General features: G+C 60.5%; 1 protein-coding gene across 2 annotated transcripts; it reads right to left on the minus strand.

The window, feature by feature from the left end:
* Positions 1-539: 539 nt before the first annotated feature.
* On the minus strand, positions 540-19,400 carry TUBB4A (tubulin beta 4A class IVa). 2 transcript variants are annotated; one of them, XM_059732365.1, is made up of 9 exons: positions 19,312-19,400; positions 18,478-18,721; positions 16,213-16,370; positions 15,684-15,949; positions 15,298-15,355; positions 13,840-14,010; positions 5,289-5,397; positions 4,476-4,586; positions 540-3,102 (listed from the first exon to the last, which is right to left on the minus strand). In XM_059732365.1, the coding sequence occupies exons 2-9, from the start codon at positions 18,650-18,652 to the stop codon at positions 2,045-2,047; spliced, it is 2,106 nt and encodes a 701-aa protein (XP_059588348.1). In that variant the 5' UTR covers positions 18,653-18,721; positions 19,312-19,400; the 3' UTR covers positions 540-2,044. The 2 variants fall into 2 exon arrangements, with proteins under 2 accessions (XP_059588348.1, XP_006265660.2); XM_006265598.4 differs by lacking the exons at positions 13,840-14,010; positions 15,298-15,355; positions 15,684-15,949; ... (1 more) ...; positions 18,478-18,721; positions 19,312-19,400 and adding an exon at positions 9,292-9,427.

Consider the following 19,400-nt stretch of genomic DNA (forward strand, 5'->3'; position numbering starts at 1 on the left):
GGGTGGGCATAGGATCTCAGCCCCACCCCAGCAGTGATTGCTTGGGCCGAGACCCCAGCGAAGGGGGTGGGAATGCCTCAGTCTAGGGGTGTTAGGTACCTGGGAGAGGCAGTGCTTGTGAGTAGTTAGCCATGCCCAGAGAGAGGAAGGCAGGTCTGGCACCCAGCCCAGTCCAACAGCCTCCTCCCAGTCTAGACTGAGCAGCCTCCTCCTGTGTTCAGGCATCACCCCTCACCCCTACCAGATGCTGGTGGAAGCAGTGTGGGGAATAAGGCAGGGGTCCCAGCTCTTAAATAGGGTATGTGGGGAAAGACCCCAGGTGTCCGAGGCTCCCCCCTCTAACCCCCTGCAGGTGGAACTCAGGTGTCTGGGCTGGGCCCAGGGCTCTTACCACAGTCCCTGGCCCTCTCCTAGCACATGCCTCTCCTGCTACCTGGGTTGGAAGTGGGGCAGGCAGGGGAAGCCCCCAAACCACAGCTCACTGCCTCCCAAACCTGGCCCAGACTCTCCCCACAAAAAGGAAAGAAGCAGCCACTGAGTTCTGGCATCTTTGACTGATACTTTTATTGCGGAAACACACAGACAGGCCTGGTGGGAGCCCAAATCCCACCCCCTCCCCCCCCTCCGGCCCAGCCAATGGAGAAAGAGAAAGATCCATGTGGGATGAGTTAGTGCAGACTCAGCCCCAGGAGAGAACACCACAGGGGACTGGACAGGACATTTGGGGGGGGGGGGGGGAAAATAGATAAGGGCAGTGCTATCCATGAGATCCCCCCCATCTTATAGCACAGCCTGCTGTACCACCTCCTTGTTGGAAGGGGGCAGCCATGGTAGGAGCCCAGGCCAGGACTGTCTGTTGGGTTGGGGTAGGATGGGGGCAGAGAAGGGAGTCAGTGCTTTCCATTAGACCCACATTCCCCCCACCCTTTTCCCCTCTGCCATTCCACTGTGCTACCCCACCCCACCCCAGGGGCAGTGCAGCTTTAGGTGAACCTTAAATCTAGGTGTGGGGACCTCATGCCCATTGGGCTAGAAGGAAGATGGATGGAAGATGGCAGAGAAGGGAGTGTGAGCTTCCCCTCAACCCTACATCCCTCCTACCCCATCACGCACCTGTCTTACCCCTTCCCCCCACACCAGGAGAAGCACCACTCTAGGTGAACTCTAGATCTACATGGCAGAAATCCAAGCCATGGGTTAGGTTGGTGTAGGATGGGGGTAGGGGAAAAAAACAGTGGACAAGGGAGTCAGGAGCTTTCCATTACATCTATACCCCTCTGCCCCATCTCACAGGGCCCATCTTACCACCACTCTTGCCAAGCTCAGGAGGAAGGGGATGATAGCAGACAATGGAGACCGAGCTTCCCGATGAACTTATATAGCCCCCTTGCCATTATACATGGCCTCTTACCCCCACGCCACCAACAGGGTCACACCACTTTGGCCATACTAGTTCTACAAGGTGGGACTCCACGCCCTATTCGGTTGGGTGTAAGATAGCAGCTCTCCATCAGACCAAGAGACCTCCCCTCTGCCCCAGCACACAGCCTGTCTTACCCCCAACCCACCACCAATGGACAGAACTGCTCTTACCAAACTCTAGGTGTACAATGTGGGAATCCATACCTCACTGAGTTGGGTAGGGTGTAGGATTACGTGTGGGGAAGACAGTGGACAAAGGAGACAGTTTTCTATTAGACCTATAGAGCCCCACCTACCATCACCCACAGCCTGCTTTGCCTTCAACAGGGGGTGACACCATTCTTGCCAGCCTGTAGGTCTACAAGGTGGGAATCCATGCCATTTTGAGTTGAGTGGATGATTGAGGGAGGGAAGATTTTGGACAAGGGAGTCAGTGCTTTTCATCAGACCTACATACCCCTCCACCACCACCACACACAGCTTGTCTAACCCCCACACTGCCACCATGGGGCAACACCATTCTTGCCAAATTCTAAGTCTACAAGATGGGAATCCATGCCAGGTTGGGTTGGGTTGGGTGCTGGATGGAATACAGAGGAAGGGGAAGCCCCGGGAGGGTTTCCTAGGCCACTTCTTCCTCTGCCTCCTCCTCAAACTCCCCCTCCTCAGCCGTGGCATCCTGGTACTGCTGGTACTCAGACACCAGGTCGTTCATGTTGCTCTCGGCCTCCGTGAACTCCATCTCGTCCATGCCCTCGCCTGTGTACCAGTGGAGGAAAGCCTTGCGGCGAAACATGGCCGTGAACTGCTCCGAGATGCGCTTGAAGAGCTCCTGGATGGCCGTGCTGTTGCCGATGAAGGTGGCAGCCATCTTGAGCCCCCGCGGTGGGATGTCGCATACTGCTGTTTTGACATTGTTGGGGATCCACTCCACGAAGTAGCTCGAGTTCTTGTTTTGGACATTCAGCATCTGCTCGTCCACCTCTTTCATGGACATACGGCCCCGGAAGACAGCTGCCACTGTGAGGTAGCGCCCGTGGCGGGGGTCACAAGCTGCCATCATGTTCTTGGCATCGAACATCTGCTGGGTCAACTCGGGCACTGTGAGAGCTCGGTACTGCTGGCTCCCGCGGCTGGTGAGTGGGGCGAAGCCAGGCATGAAGAAGTGGAGTCGGGGGAAGGGGACCATGTTGACAGCCAACTTGCGGAGGTCGGCGTTGAGCTGGCCGGGGAAACGGAGACACGTGGTGACGCCGCTCATGGTGGCCGAGACCAAGTGATTGAGGTCACCATAGGTGGGCGTGGTGAGCTTGAGGGTGCGGAAGCAGATGTCATACAGGGCCTCGTTGTCAATACAGTAGGTTTCGTCCGTGTTCTCCACCAGCTGGTGCACGGACAGCGTGGCATTGTAAGGCTCCACCACCGTATCCGAGACCTTGGGTGAGGGCACCACGCTGAAGGTGTTCATGATGCGGTCAGGGTACTCCTCCCGGATCTTGCTGATGAGCAGTGTGCCCATGCCTGAGCCCGTGCCCCCACCCAGCGAGTGGGTGAGCTGGAAGCCCTGCAGGCAGTCGCAGCTTTCTGCCTCCTTCCTCACCACGTCCAGGACTGAGTCTACCAGTTCAGCCCCTTCTGTGTAGTGTCCCTTGGCCCAGTTGTTGCCTGCACCACTTTGACCTGGGGGGAAGGGGGGGGGTTAGGGTCTCAGTTGCCCCCTAGCCCCACTTCTGGAAATGGGGAGAAGGTGGTGGGTCTGGTTACCATCCTGGGAGGGGTGGGGGATTGTGCAGGGCTGCAGGTTCATTTCTACCCAGGTCCCCCCCCACAACCCACTCAAGCTGCAGCTGGTGGGTGCATGGAGCTGGCCAGATCTCAACTTTACTGCCCCACACCAGGAGAGCACCCAAAGGTTCTGCCTACTTCTTCCCATCTAGGTCTCCCCCTGCCTGGGATGGTTTTTGGGTGAAGTGGAGGTGAGGAGGCAGCTGGGATGGGGATCCCCACCTCCATGTCAGCTTCCCTCCTAGCCCAAGCCAGTGTGTTGAGTCCACCAGGTCCCAGCCTTGCCACCCAACACTGGGATAGCACCCAAAGGGTCCTCTCCCTTTCATGAAAATTTCTGCCTGGGATGGATTTGGTGCTAGGGGAGGGGGGATATCCCCACTTCCACCTAGGCCCCCAGCCCAACTCAAGCTGCAGCTGGTGGGTGCATTGGAGTTAACCATTACCCAGATCTATCCTACCAGTTGGAGGGGGGAGCCCACGGGTACTCTCTCTCTCATGTAGGTATCTCCCCAACCTTAGATGGCTTGGGAGGGGGTCCCCATCTCCACTCAGATGCCCCCCTCTTTCCAGCTCAACCTGCAGCTGTGGGGTGGGGGTTGAGCTGGCCAGGTCTCAGCCCCACCACCACACACTGGGATAGCACCTATGTGGTCCCCCTACTCCTTCCCATTTAGGTCTCCCTCAGCCTCTGATGACTTTTTTTTTTTTTGGGGGGGGGGGGGGGGGGGGAGAGAAGAGGGTGGACAGGGCTAGGGAACATTTCTACCTCCACCCCAGCCCCACCTAGCCCAAGCCACAGCTGGTGGGTATGCAGAGTCCACCAGGTCTCAGCCCTGCCACCCCCACTGGGATAGTGCCCCTACCCCCCTCCTCCCATCTAGGTGTCCCCCAGTTGGGATGGCTTGACAGTGGGGTTCCAGCTCCACCTAGACCCTCCCACCTCAAGCCAGGGCCATGAGTTGCAACAAGTTGAGCCAGTCTCAGCTCCAGGGGTCTGTACAACACCCCCCACCCCATCTCAGGCAGCACGGAGGCTGCTGCTTCCAATTCAGACCTCCCCCTGCCTAGTAAGAACCCAGGAGTCTCAGTTGCCCCCCAGCCCCACTTCTGGAAGCATCCCATGGGGCACTGAAATCCAGCAAGTCCCCCCCTCCTTCACCCAGTGTTAAGAACCCAGGAGTCTCAGCTCTCATCCATACCTCCTTGCCATGCTTCTTTGGCCCCCTGATTGGGGATGGGGATGGGACCATGGGTTGGGGCCTTACCGAACACAAAGTTGTCAGGCCGGAAGATCTGTCCAAAGGGGCCGGAGCGCACCGAGTCCATGGTGCCTGGTTCCAGGTCCACCAGCACTGCGCGGGGAACATACTTCCCACCTGGGGGTGGCAGGGTGAAATCAGAGGGCAACAGGATGCCCCCCACCCCTTAACCCTTGCCTCCCACCCTGGCAGGTGCACAGGGGGTCTTCAAGGCCCCTTTAAAAGAGCAAAAGGAGAGAATCCAGGCATCTGGGGGACCCCCCCCCACCAACAAGCCTGCCTGGACTGTAACCCAGGCATGTGGATTCCCAGCCCCACTCCGCTCTAATCCCTCCAGCCCTCACCCTCCTCCCAAAGCCAGGAGAGAACTCAGGCATCCGGGGTCCCAGCCTCACCTACTCCAACCCACTGGATCCCCCCCTCCACAGAAGCCAGGTGTTCAGGCCTCTCTAGCTTATGTGCTGGATGCCAGTGTCTAGCCCCTGGGTGTTGGGCATGAAACCCAGGCATCCGGGCTTCTAGCCCCTCCCACCCCTCTCAGAGGTGGGAAGGAACCCAAGCATCCTAGCTCCTACCCCAACCCACTGGACACCAGCTTTCCCAACCACTACAGGGCAAGGGATGGAACCCAGGCACCAGGCTCATACTCCAGCCCAACATCCCCCAACAGACTCTCCTCCACCCCAAACCTTCCCCCAAGGGCAAGGGAAGGAACCCAGGCACCCACATGCCCCTTCCTCCTACACCCTGCCCCCCCCTCCCAGAGGCCCCCTCAGCTCAGCTCAGCCCAGCCCAGCCCAGCCCAGCCCCATCCCTTACCTGTGGCTTCATTGTAGTAGACATTGATGCGCTCCAGCTGCAGGTCGCTATCGCCGTGGTAGGTGCCTGTGGGGTCAATGCCATGCTCATCGCTGATCACCTCCCAGAACTGTGGGGCCGCAGGCAGCAAGGAGTTAGAGGTCAGCAGGGAGCAGGGTCTCTCCCCCACTCCAGCTTCCTCCTTTCCCCCAACCAGAATTGCAGGGCCACAAGCAGCAAGGGGTTAAATGTGTCTGGGGCAGGAGGCAGGGTCTGCCCCAGACCTGCATGGGGGGGGGGCCCCTACAACCCCCCCCCAAGAAATGCAGGGTGAGTGGTAGGAAGGGTCCAGCCTCCTTCTCTAGAACTTGGAGAAGAAATAACCCAGGTGTCCTGGCTCCTCCCACCCCGCCAGCACTTATCTGGGACAAGGGGAAAGAACCCAGCTGTCCTGCTTCCACCCCCACCCCAAACCTGGGGAGAGAACCTGGCAGGGCTCCCTCTTTCCCCTGCCTGCCCCTAGCCCCTGATCTTCCCTCACCCCAAAGAAATGTGGAGGGGACTGCAACCCCCCACAGCTCCCATCTTCCCCCCCAGCCCCCATCCACTCCCCCTCAGGTTGCCCCCCAGCCCTCATCCCATCTCCCCCAGTCCCCTGCTGGGCCCCTTCCCTTCTCCCCCTCAATCCCTTACCCTCACATACCCTCTACCCCACTCCTGCCCCCTCAGGTCCCCCTCACAGCCATTATCCCTTCCCCCTTCAGTTCCCTGCCCCCCTCCCTCCCCCGCTGGGTCCTCAGTTCCCCTGCCTCACCTTCCCCCATCAGTTCCTTCCTGACCCCAGCTGACACCCCCCTGCCCTGAAGCCTGAAAACAGCTCCTGACAGCCTGGAGACCAGCTGCTGCCCCTGGAACCTGACACTGAGACCCTGCCACCTCACCCCTCCCTTGTCTCCAGGGAAGGAGACATTAATTAGCAAATGGATTAATTAATTAATGAACACGGGGGGGGGGGGGGGGGGGGGGTGTGGAAAAATCAAGGCAGGGGCTGGGCTGGGCAGAGCTCCAATGAAAATCCCCAGAGGCAAGAGGCTTGCCCTGCAGCAAAGGATCAGGGCCCCATAGGGCTAGTGTATCCCCCCCCACCTTGCTTAAACCCACTGGACCTCCTCCACATTTCTTTGAAAGCTGAGAAGAGAACCCAGGTGTCCTAGCTCCTCCCACCCAACTTTTCTTCTGCAACTGGGAGGAAGAGAACCCAGCTGCTGAATCCCAACTCCCCTCCCTTCCTCCAGAACCTGGGGAGAGAACCCAGGAGCCCCCACACCCAGCCCCTCTGCCTCTTCCAGGGCTAAGAGGGAGAGAACCCAGGCATCCAGGTCCCCAACCTCCCCTCCAAGTCAGACTGCACCATACAGCCATAAGGAACTAACTCTCTCCCCAGTATCCAACTGGATCCAGTCATTCTCCAGCTGCAGGGGGAAGGAGATCTAGCTTGCAAATAGGGTCCCCCCTCACCTTGAAAAAGGCTTGGGGTGCCAGGACACCTGGGTTCCTCGCTGTCCCCCCAGAGCTGTCCACATCCTAGCCCTGCTCCAAGATGGAGCCTTCTGCCTTGCTGCAGCTTATAACACCCCCTGCCTTTCTCCTCTGGGGCTAGGGGAAGAGAACCTAGGATCCAAGCTGCCCCCCACCTCCAGGACTTGGGGAGAGGACCCAGGCATCCAAACTCCCAGCCCTACTCCATGCACCCCAACATGACAGCTCCACTGCCAGCCCCCTCACTGTGGGGCTCCTGCCCCCATAGGGATTTTGGGGAGGGGTCCCCTGGGCTAGATTATGGGTAAGGTGGGGGGGGGGGGGCTTTAAGACTCCCCTAGCATCCACAGAAGCTGGGATAGAGTGGGGGGGCAGAAGAGCCCCCTAGGCCTGAAATATGGGGAAGCAGATTATGGGGGGCTCAGAGTACAGGACAGGATTCTACTATGGGGCTCTTAAAGAGGCAGTCCCCCAGGGTTGGGGATAAATAGGAAGCTTGTGTCTTTGCCAAGGGGGTCCTTTAAGGCTGGGCTTTGTTCCCTTTCTTGCTGCCTCCAGGGGCAGTTAAAGGGGGGGGCATCTTGGCACCAAGGCAGTGGAACCCCCTGCTCAGTTACCCCTGGCAACGGGTGCCAGGGGATGTTGCTACAACACAGGCCAGGGTGGGGGGGGGGGGAAGTGCATGGCTGCACTGCTACCACAGGCAACCCCCTGCAAGGCACTGCATGCATGTGTCAAGGGTGTACCCCCCAGGGGGTATCATGGGGGCTCAGGGGGAAGAGTCCGAGGGCACTGCCTCCTTCTGGACATTTTGCACTGGTTTCACTAGTGCAAATGCCCATGGGGGGGGGAGGGCTCCTCGTGCAAGTCCTCATGTGCAGCCCCTCCCAAGAGCAAAACCCAGCTTGAGAGGCTGGGAGGGATCTGGCCACAACATAAAGCCAGCAAAGCAGGGGGGGAGGGGGGAAGTGAGTCAGTCCCACTTGGGGGATGGGGGGGCAGCACCTGCAGCCATAGCAAGAGGTTGGGGAGGGGGTTAAACAGGGCTGTACCAAGTGGCTGAGAGGGTTTCTGGGGTGGGGAACTGTAAAAAAGGGGGAATTGGGCTGTACCATGAGATTTCTTTGGGTCGTTATATAAATGGGGGACATGGGGGTCTGTACAAGGTGGGGGGGGGAGAACTGGGCTGTTCTAAGCAGTTGAGGAGACTGGGGGGGGGGGGGAAGAGGAGAATTGGGCTGTACCAAGCAGCTGAGGAGTTTTTTTGGGGGTGGGTTTTACCAAAGGGTGAAGGAGGGACGTACAAGGGGGGTGTGGAACAGGGCTGGGGGGGTCCTAGGGAAAGGGGTGGGGGCACAGCTTGGGGGAGTTCCACTGGGGGTGTCGTGGGGGAAGAGGACTCTACCAAGGGGCCTGTGGGCAGCGGGCTGTACCAAGGGACCGGGATATCTAGGGTGTGAGGGAAGAATAGCACCAAAGAGGAAATGGGTTGTACCAATGGGGCAGGATGGGGGCCTGTGCCAAGGTGCAAGGTGGGGGTTGGAAAGAGGGCTGTGCCATGTCTGCATTGCCCCCCCTCCCCTTCACTTGTGGCCCTGACTCAGCCGGGTGGGGGCGGTGCTGCAGGCAGCAGCCATGTTCGGGCAGGCAGGGCTCTGCAGGCAGCTAAAATTGGGGGAGTCGGGACCTGTTGGTCTGTGCCCCCCTGTAGCAGAAAACATCCCTTTAACAGGCTGCTGGGAAGGGGCAGTGGGTAAAGGGGGGGATCGCGTGCCAGGCAGGGAGGGGGCAGGTCCCTTCCTAGCAAGTAGCGCCCCCCCATGCAATACAAACGGGGCCGTGGGGGCTGCAAACCAGTCCCCAAGTCCCCCGATCGCAGCCCCCCCACCACTGTAACCTCCACAACTACACCCCCCTCAATCGCACCCCACTACAACACGGGGCGCTGCATTTTTTCCTGGAGGGGGCCGAGGACCAGGTGTCGACTCCTTGCCGTCCCCTCAACATCCGGGCTACTGGCCAGGCCAGGCTGCTGGGGGGGGGGGGGGGGGAAAGAAGGCCGCTCCTCCCCCGCATTACACCAAGCAGCTGCTCGGGGCAGCGGGGCAGACAGGGGGGTTATTACCCGCCGCGGGAAGAGGGACCCGGCTGGGGGGGGAAGGTAAGAGACCCCTCTCCCGCTGCCAAGGGGCAGGTGAATGGCGGGGCGGTCAATCCTGGTTGGATGAGTTTTGGGTCGGGGGTGGGGTGGGGTGCGGTGGGGAGGGGGGCGGCTTGTGGACCCAGATCCCGGAGTGGGGGGGGGGAGCAATTTTAGCTGGGGCAAGAGAGGGCGGGAAAGGGGGGTTCCCGGGGTCCCAATCCTGGCTGGAGGAGATTGGGGGGGCAGCCCGGGGGCCCCGATCCGGGCTGGGGGAGGAGGATTCCCAGGGGCCCGATCCCGGCTGGGCGGGGACGTCCTCCGGGGCCCCGGTCCCGGGCTGACCTTGGCCCCGATCTGGTTGCCGCACTGCCCAGCCTGCAGGTGCACGATCTCCCTCATGGCGCCGGTACCTCCTGCTGCACACACGCAACGCCTGCAAACCGGACCCCACACCCCGCCCGGCCCCGGCTGCGCGGGCCCTTTAAAGCCTGCGGGGGAGGAGCCGTAAACCCTGCGCAGACGCGGGAGTTGCCGGGCAATTGGTGCCCCCCCAGTCAGTGCAGCGCCGAGCACCCCGAAGCGCCAGGCAGAACCCGGGTGTCCCAGCATCGGGGACCCGAGACTGCACAGACCCCAGGCCCGTGTCCCCGCAGTGCAGGGACGGGGCCCGGCAGGGTCGTCTGTCCGCACAGCCCTGGTCTGTCTGTCACATGGACGTGTCTGCCTCCCCACGTACCTCTGCCTCCATCCATTCTCTATACATCTCCACCATCCACCTACCTACTTATCCATCCATCCGTCTGTCTATTGTCCATCTTGTCTGTCCCTCTATTATATGTTTGTCTATGTATTTATATCTATATCCATCTATATCTGTTTATCTATCTACCATCTATTTAATCATCTGTCTTGTCTATCTGTCCTTATCATATATGTAGGCTTGTCAGTGTATTTATATCTATATCTTTCCATCCACTTCTGTCTGTCCGTCCATCGATCCATGTATATCTGTCTTTCTAATCATCCATCTTGTCCATCCATCTCTCTATCGTAAACGTTTGTCTATGTATTTATATCTATATTAATCTATCCATCCACCTGTCTCTCCCTCCATCCCTCCGTCTGTCTGTACCTATATATCTCTATATTTCTGTCTGTGTATTTATATAATCTATCCATCCGTCCGCGTGTATCCTTCTGTCTACCCACCGGTCTATCACTGTCTCCATCCATCCCTCTATTCCCCCGTGTATCTATCCATCCATCCATCCATCTTGTCTATCATACATGTTTTCCTGTGCGTTTTGTCTGTTTCTGTCTACCCACCCATTTCTCCATTCACCCACCACCCATCGAGCCTGCTTGCCTATCATCTACCCGTCTGTCTACATCCCTCCAGCCATCTCTCTACCTTTCTGTCATCCACCCATCCGTTCACCTATTCATCCATGCCTCTGTCACCCTATGCATGCATGCATCCATGCAGCCTCTGTCTCTATCACACATTGGTGTCTGTGTATGTATTCTCTCTATCCATCACTCCGTCTGTGTGAATCCCTCCCTCTCTCCTTCTATCGCTGTCTGTCTCTATCCTTCTCTCTCTCCATCCATCCAGCCATCTCCACGCCCCCTGTCTCTGTCCGTCCGTCCAGCTCCCGGCCGGGTGGGGGCCGGGCAGCACGTCCCTCTTCCTGGACCCGCAGGTGGGGTTGACAGGTCCAGCCTGTAGGGACCCTTCTTGCGCCACTGCGCATGCGCAGCATCGCCGCACCGCTCTGTCAGCCAGCAGGCGGCGGCAGAGCCACACGCAGCCACGCAGCGCCGCCGGCGGCCACCAGGGGGCGGCACAGGCCCGGCCCCCAGCACTGGCAGGGAGGAGTGGGGGAAGGGGGGGTACTGCCGGTCGCCTTGGGCGGGTCCCCCCAGCAGGGCGTGCTGCAGATAACATCAGGCTTGTTCCGAACTCGTTGTCCCTGGCAGGGAAAAACTTGCTCATCCACCCGGACCGGTCCCGGGGCTGGGTGGGGAGCGCCGGGCACCGGTAGGGCCAGGGGCTGCGGCTGCTGTCCCACCTCAGAGGTGGCTGCATCGCAGGCCCTACAGCCCAGGGGGCTGAGCCAGGCCCTGTTCCCCATGGTCATGGTAGTTGCGTGTGGGAAACGGCTGAGAGACGAGTATCCAGCCACCCGCACAGCTGGTGGGCCAGGGGGCAGGGATGAGAGCTGAGCTGGAGGCAGTGGAAGGAGTGCAGGCAGGAACCCAGATGCCTGGATGGCACATGTGCATAGACACACATGGGTATACACGGGCTGGAAAACACAGGTCTGGGGATACCCACACAGGGGCAGAGCTCCATACGCAGCCCCTGCAGGAAGCCAGCAGGGAAGAACTTGTAGAAAACCCAGGTGTTGGGGACATACAGGCACTGAGCCCAGCCCCTTGGAACCTAGGAGACCAGGCACCCCCAGCTACGAACCCAGGTGTCCTGCCCACCCCGTGCCCAGGACACACGCACTCCCCAATCAGACCCCAGGTATTCTGGACACTCCCACACCCCCCACATCCGACACAATACATGGTACCTGCCCATGTGTGTCTGGGACCCACTTCTACCAATGGAGCTGCTCCCTGGCTGCAGGGCAGGGACCTAGCCCTCCTCCCCTTCCCCAGCAGGCCCCAACAGGGGCAGGGAAAGTAGGAGGGGGAACCCCAAGTCTGAGGGCAGAAGACACCATCCTCCTTTCAGCCCCTGCCCCTCTAACCCTTAGTCCCAACTCCTTCCCAGAGCTGTGAGAGAACCAAAGTGTCCAGGTTACCAGCCCACTCCCCACCCCACTCCCCTACTCACCACACTCTCCTGCCCTAGCCAGGCATGGGACCTAGGTCAAGCCTGGAAAGCAGTGTGGGGAGAAGGAGGTCTAGGAGCCGGGGTGCCTGGGTTCCCTCCAGCTCTGGGAGAGTGTTGGAAGGGGGAAGGGTGGGGGGGGTAGAGCAGGGGGGACTAGGAGCTGGGATGCCCCTGTTCTCTCTTCCCAGGGGACAATCAAGGCTTTATCTGCAGAAGATGCAGGCAGCTCTGGGGTGGGATACTGCTCCAGACTTGCACACAGCCCAGCAGCTGGCCTGGACCATTTATTACAAAATTCATATTCACATTACTGGGACTAGCCAACTGGAAGCACTGGAATGGAGGAGGTGGGGTCTCCTGACCCCTCCCCTCCACTGGGTGCTGTGGCCTGTGGTTTGTCCTTCATGTAGTAGTTTGGGCGCTCTGGTGCCCCATAGCCAAGTCCAAGCCCCACTCCCAGTTGTAGGGGGGTGAAGGGGGTGGGAAGACCTGATCCTGGTGGGGTGTCAGGGACCCCTGTGTTATCCTTCAATGAGGGGGGAAATCCCAGCGTGAAGGGTGGGACTTCCTGTAATGCCCTGGCAAGGGGGGGGGTGGGACTTCCTCTGTAGGTGCTGCCAAGTCCTGGCAAAGGAAGGCAAGACTTCCTGTAATGCCCTTCTGAGAGGACGTGGGACTTCCTGTGATGCTTTGCTCCACTGCTCCAGAGCTACCTCCAGTTTCCATGATGTGCACAAAGGCAGGACTTCCTGTAGCATCTGGACCCAGGGAAGGCAGGACTTCCTCTCGTTCCTGGGCCCAGGGAAAGGAATGACTTCCTATAGTGTCTGGACCTAGGAAAAAGGCAGGACTTCCTGTCATGCCTGGGCAATGTCTGGGTCCAAGAAAAAGCAGGACTTCCTGTCTTGCTGGGACCTAGGATAGTGGGTCTTCCAGTGATGAACCCATGCCCCTGGGCTAGGTGTCCAGCAGGGGGTGGCCCCCCAGGGGTCCTGGCCCTTGCTCCACTCCCCTCAGCAGTGGGTGTGGCCAATGGTGGTGGGGCTGTCCGAGCAGGGAGGGAGCTGCTGGGGGGCCAGGCGCTGAGGCTGGAACATGCCTGAGATGTGGAAGGCCTGGAGGTGGGGAGAGAAGGAAGGGGGTGAGCCATGCTGCAGGGAACCCAGGAGTCCAGGCTCCCAGCTACCCTTATTCTAACCCCCAGCCCTGACTTCCCTGCCACAGCTGGAGAGAACCCAAGTGTCCGGGCTCCCAGCCCCCTTTCCTACCAGTCACACCCACTAGGCCTCACTCTCCTGCCAGCACAGAACCAAGATGTCCAGGGTCTCCTAGCCTACTGGGTCCCACAGCTGGGATGGAATCCAGGCTCTCTGCTGCTTGCATCTGCCCCCTCTCCATCTCTGCTGCTGGGAACCCAGCCCCACTCCCACCCTGTGCTTCAGTTCCCCTGAGGGGGCAGGGGCAGGATTTCCATGCCCTACACCATCAGCAAGGACTGAAACAGGCCGGGGAACTGTTTCCTGCCAGGAAGCCGGACGTCCAGCACCGGATGCAGCCGGTCTGAAGCCATGGGAGCGACTTGGAAGCAGACCCAGGTGTCTGGGCTGGTTGCTAGACCCCTGCCTAAGCTGGGAGAGAGCCCAGGAGTCCTGATGCCCCTCCCCAACTCCAACCCAGTCAAAACCCCTCCACCCTCCTGCCAGAGCTGGGGAGAGAACCTGGGTGTCTGGGCTGCCAGTTTGGCACAGACCCAGCCACAGCTGAGCCCAGATACACCCCTGGACTGAATAGAGACCCAGGGGGTGGGGCTAAATGATCAGGGGGCAGGGCCAAGGACCAAGACCAGGGGACCAGGAGATGGAGCAAATGACTGAAGGGGGAGGGGGGGGGGGTTGAACCATAGGACCAGGGGGGCAGGATGAAGGAACCAAGAGGCAGGGCCAAGGACCAGGGGTGGAGCTAAAGGACTGGGGGCAGCATTAAGGAAAGGGAGGGACTATGCAACCAGGGTTGGGGCTAAGGGATTGGGGGTGGTGCCTTACCGCCCAGGTGGCAACAAGGATGCCCTGCAGCAGCCCAGCGGCCACATCAGCTGGGTGGTGCCGGTGCTCGGCCACGCGGGTCAGTCCCGTGCCCAGTGCCAGCAGTAGTAGTGTTGCCTGCAGCAGTGCCCGTGGTGCCCGCCGTCCCGCCCCCTGTGCCTGCATGTACAACTGGGGAGGGGAGGGGGCAGGGCCTCAGTGAGGTGTGGGGCAGGCACAGGCCCCACCCCCCACACCTGCACATACAGCTTGGGGGGGGGGTCTTTGCCCAAGCCCCACCCACTTGGTGTCCAGATCCTAGTATCTCCAACCAAACTATATCCCACCCACTGTACCCACCTCTAAGCCCCACCTACTTTGGGGATGCCTCACAGGCCCTGCCCCCTCAGCTGAGCAGCTCTGGGACCCCCTGGACTGGGAAACCAGGCTCTGCCCCTAGGGGGAATGCCCCACCTACATCCTAGGCCTTGCCACCAAGCTCCGCCCAATCTGTCCCCACATGCTAGGTTCTGCCCCCAAGCCCTATGCCCCACAGTCTCACAGGCCCTGCCCCCAGCCCTAGGCCCTGCCCCACACAGCTCCCCATCCACTAGACTCCACCACCAGCCCTATGCCCTGCACACAGGGCCCCCGTGCCCTGCTCCTACCTCCTCACAAGCCCCACCCTAGCCTTAGGTCCCACCCACACCCAGGCTCCCCCACCTTCACTCCTATACTCTGCCCCAGACCCACACCCTGTCCCCTCCCAGCTCAGCTAGGACAGAAAGAGCTTTAGCCAGGGTCCCCCATTTGATGTCCCTCCTCCCTCCCCTTTGCCTGTCTCCTCCCCCCACATCCCAGGAGGCACAAAGGGTGCCTCTGTGTCCAGCAAACAATGGACCCTGGCATCTGGAAGGCCTGGCTCAGCTGGAGGGACTGACTGTGGGGGAGGGAGCAGGACACCTGGCTTCCTTCCTCAGCTGGGGGAGGGGAGGGGAGTGGGGTCTAGTGGGTTGGGCGGGGCAGGAGCCTGGATCCTTCATTTTTCTGGGCCTCAGTTTCCCCCATTCGCCTCTGGCGAACCCAGGGGTCTGGATACCCCATTCCAAGCACCAGCCCCACCCCCCCCCAGCACTAGGGCCCAGGCATCTGGGCTCCCAGCCCCCCCCTCCCCCCCAAGCACTGAACCCCATTCCCCACCCCAGATCTAGAAAAAGAACTCAGGGGTCCAGGCTCTCAACCTGTCCCCCACACCAACCCAGCACCCTCCCAGAACTAGGAACAGAACCCAGGTGTCTGGGCTCCCAGTCCCCCCTTGCTCTAACCACTTGACCACCCTCCATGCCCGTCCAAGATCTAAAGATCATAACCCCCTGAAGACCCAGGGTTGGGAGAGAACCCAGGCATTTGGGCTCCCAGCCCCCTCTGCTCTAACCCCTGTAGCCTCCTTCCCCCATCTAGGCAGGGAGGGACACTCACCACCAGGTAGGTCATGGTGTACATGGCGAAGGAGGCATGGCCTGAGTAGAATGACTTCCTGCTGGGGAGGAGGGGGTTAAAAACCGGGCCAGCCCATTCCCTGCTGGTGAGGTGGGGGGCATAACACCCCTCTGCTCCCCCTCAGTGGGGCTGTCCTGGCCAGCCTTAAAGGGGCAGAGACAGGATCATTCTGGGGAAATCCAGGCCACACCCCCAGGCTGTCATCCCCTCTGTGGCCACTAGGGGCCCCCCCAAGTGTTTAGCTCTGCCCTCTCCAGTCTTAAAGGGCCAACTCTCACCACGGGGGGTGTGGTCCCAAAGCACATAGCTCCGGTTCCCCTCAAGCTTTGCCCCCTCCAGGCATAAAGGGCTGCCCCCCACCTCACCTAGCTTCCTTCTCCTCTGAGGGGCTGGCGGTACAGATGTAGGCCTCCACGTAGCCCCGGGAGCAGTCAACGAGGGCCATGTCAGGGCGGCAGACAGCCAGGAAGTGGGGGCGCAGCCGGCCCACAGCCACCTTGGCTACGTTGGTCAGGGACTGGCCCACGGTGCAGCCAAAGAGGAAGGCGCCAAGCTCTTTGTACAGTGCCGGTGCATAGGCCTGGGGGCCGAGGCCCTGGCGCCGCACCCGGTAGCTCTCACCCAGGGCAATCTGTTGGGGGAGGGGGGTAGGGAGATGTGGGGTGCTGAGAGCAGGGAGCCCTTGGATTTATACCCACCGAGGAGGCCTACTGACCCCTCAACCCCTCTCATGCCCCTCACAGAGGGTATCTGCAGTGCCAGGCCTTTCTTTGGCTGACTAAAAGGCACCTGGGTGCAATGCCAGCTCTGGGAGACAGAGCTAAGGGGATGCCTCTGGGGGCACTGTGCTGGGCGGTTGGGTGGAGGGTCCAGTAGGGGGGCACTGGGACTCACGGTGGTGGCGGAGAGAAGGAGGCCGATGGAGACAAGGGCACCGTCGCTCACAGTCTCGGCTGCCGTCAGTGGGTACCGGATGGAGCTGTCGTTGCAGTAGAAGCCGCGGCGTACGGGGGGCACCAGCCCCAGCTCGCACAGCAGGAAGGGGACAGCCGCTGTGGGGTGGGAAAGGGGGTCATCAGCCCAGCAGGGAACCCCCGAGACCACAGTCTCTTCCTAGAGCTGGGATGGAACCCAGGTGTCCCAGCTCCCAGTCCCCCTGCTCTAAACCCCCAGGCTCCACTCCTCTCCAACCTGGAGCAGAACCCAGGCATCCGGGTCCCTATAACCTGTAAGATCCCACTTCCCTCCAAGAGCTGGAGAGAATCCAGGCATCTGGGCTCCCAGGTCCTCCTGCTCCAACCCTCCCCAGGTCCCACTTTCCTCTCAGAACTGGGAGGGACCCCAGGCATCCGGGCTCCCAGGCCCTGCCTTTTCGAATATCCTGGACCCCTGTCTTCTTCCATGGGTGGAGAGGACCCAGGCATCTGGGTTCCCAGGCCCTTCCTGTTTGAACATCCTGGACCTCTGTCCTCTTCCATGGGTGGGAGAGAACCCAGGCATCCGGGCTCCCCTCCCCAACCCCACCCCCAGCTCTACACTACTAGATCTCTTTCCTCTACCAGGTCTGAGAAAAGAACCCAGGTGTCCTCACTCTCCTAACCTTCCCCTCCCAGCCTTGGGAGAGAACCCAGGCATCCAGGCCCCCTGCCTTCTCCCTCCCCACTGTTGCAGCTGCCTGCTGGGCAAGCAGTTTCCCTGCTCTGTGCCTCACTTTCCTCAGCACTTCCCTTGTCCCTACCCCCACAGTCTGCCCCCACTGCCCCAGCCAGCTGTGTACCCCCTGCCCCCAAGCTCAGGGAAGGGGGAGTCTGTAGGGGGTGCTGTGCCTAGGCAGACCAGGGAGTGGGGCTACAATCCCAACCAGGATTTTGGGGGTAACTACCCCTTTAAGAGTCACAGCTGTGGTTCTTAAAGGGGCAGTCACCTTCAAATCCCCCCCCCCCCCCATTTTGGGAAAATGTTTGGGGGGCACATTTCCTGGCGGGAGTGGGATTGTGACCCCTGGTGCTCCCTGTAGAAGGATTTGACCTCCCCAGATCTGTCCCTTCCCCCCCATGCCCTCCCCTGCCCTTGAGGCTGGGACTATTTTGGGGCAGGCTATTAATACCTAGACTCCTGCCATGTTTGGGCAGCCCCTGACTCCCTGCCTGGAAACCTTGGTCCCTGGCTGGGTGGGTCCCTGCAGTGGGGTGGGGGTTAGGCTGGGGGGGGGAGGGTTTGCACAAGATCGCTGGGCTCTTTGCACATGGGATGAGTGTGCAAGACCTGATATAGGGGCACCAGGGTCACAGCCCCATGTACTCCCTTCAGCCCTGTCCCCTGTGCCTCAGTTTCCCCCAGCGGGAACTGGGGCAGCAAGGCAGGGCCTGTTGCTGCAGCAATGGGCATGAGGGGGGCTTCTCCCCATCCAGGTTCTGGCCAGACACCCTCCTTGTTCCACTCTATCTACATCAGCTCTACCCTAGACTCAGCTGCCTCCTGCCCCACCTTCCCCCCAGTCCTGGGCTCCAAATGAAGCCAGGGCAGACTTCCCAGCTCTCTCTCATTCCCTTCCTGGATCTTCCCCTCCCAGGAGAGTTCTGGAGGGCAGGGGGAGACCCCATAGGGGGCAGTGAAGATTGTGGAGGGGGGGGGAGAGTGGAGGGGGAGCCCTCAGTTCCCAGGTTGGAATCCCACTAAGCCTCACTGGGCAGCCCTGGGCAGGGCAGATCCAAGGGCCCCAAGGTATGGGGTGAGGGAAGCTCTAAACAGTGTCCCCTAGCTCCTGATCCCACCCCTGTTCTATGCAGCCACCTGTGTTCCACCCCAGAAGCAGCTGCATTTTACATCCCAATGTATCATGCCCAGACCCCACTCCACATCCCCATGGTGTCTGGAGGTGCCAGCATCTCCCCCCAACCACTGGGTCTCCCTGGTCTGATCCCATGCCCTGTTCTATACTGCCATCTACCTTTCACCCTAGAAGCAGCCACATTTTCAGGCCTCACTGTACCATGACCCAACCCCTCCCTACAGCCCCATGATGTCTGGGCCCACCAACATCTTCCTGCCCCCATTTCACCCTGTCTCAGGCCTGAACCCACCTTTCTGTTCTATGTGGCCACCCACATTCCCCTCCAGAAGCAGCTGCAGTCCAGCCCCCGCTGCACCGACACTCACCCATGAGTAGACATGCAATGTCCAGGGCCACCAGCGTCTTCCTGGGCCTCCAGCCCAGCCCAGGGCACTGGTCTATTTGGGTGCTGGGGCCCCGCACCGTCACCTGCAGCTCCCGGGGGGCCGGGGTCCAGGGACTGGGTGAGGGGGGATGGAAGCCGCCTTCCCCCGTGTGCATGGCAAGGGGGGTTAGGAGTGTGTGGGAGTCTCAGGACCTCCTAGGTTCCTCTGGGTTGGGGATGAGGGGCTGTGGGGAACAGAAAGGATGAGGTTGGAGGGGGCAGATCCATGGGAGGCATTGATATAGGCCACCCCGCTCCCTTTCCAACACTGGGAGAGGACCCAGGTGTCCAGGCGTCCAGGCTCCCAGGCCCCCATCCCAACTAGAACCTGGGGATGAAATCTGGGTGTCCTGACTCCCAGATGCCCCTCCCCCAGCTCTAAGCCAGGAGACCCCCCTCTCCAAACCCAGAGTTTCCCCCACTCCCCTTTTGGTGATGGGAGGGAACCTAGGCATCCAAGCTAGCTCCAAGCTCAGCCCCCTCCCCAGCCTCTAACCAACAGGACCTCATGCCTCTCCCGGACTCCGGGTTGGGGAAAGAACCCTGGCCTCCCAAATACCACCCCTCCCTCCAGGACTAGAGCAGAGAATCCAGGCGGCCGGGTTCCCAGGAACACCCCCATCTTGGAGTAGGGGAGTGAACCCAGGCATCGGGCTCCTGAATTCATACCCTCTAGGACAAGGAGTGTCCGGGCTCCGAGATCTGCCGTCCCAAGATTAGAGCAGAGAGCCCAGGCGTCCGGGCTCCCAACCCCCGCCCAGCTCTCGGTACCTACCGTGCTCGGCGCTGCGCGACTCCACTGGGGACCACACGGGCTAGGCTGGGCGGGGCGCAGGGGGCGGGGCAACCGCAGACCCCTCCCTG

The sequence above is a fragment of the Alligator mississippiensis genome, chromosome 8, assembly GCF_030867095.1.
Source record: "Alligator mississippiensis isolate rAllMis1 chromosome 8, rAllMis1, whole genome shotgun sequence".
NCBI lineage: Eukaryota > Metazoa > Chordata > Crocodylia > Alligatoridae > Alligator > Alligator mississippiensis.

Bases quoted from the DNA above. Each gene is read 5' to 3' on its own strand.
- TUBB4A (XM_059732365.1), bottom strand. From the start codon at position 18,652: ATGCACACGGGGGAAGGCGGCTTCCATCCCCCCTCACCCAGTCCCTGG. The intron at 4,587-5,288 runs GTAAGGGATGGG...TGCCACCCCCAG, and splicing joins CTACTACAATGAAGCCACAG to GTGGGAAGTATGTTCCCCGC. The intron at 3,103-4,475 runs GTAAGGCCCCAA...CCTTCCCCCCAG, and splicing joins GCCTGACAACTTTGTGTTCG to GTCAAAGTGGTGCAGGCAAC.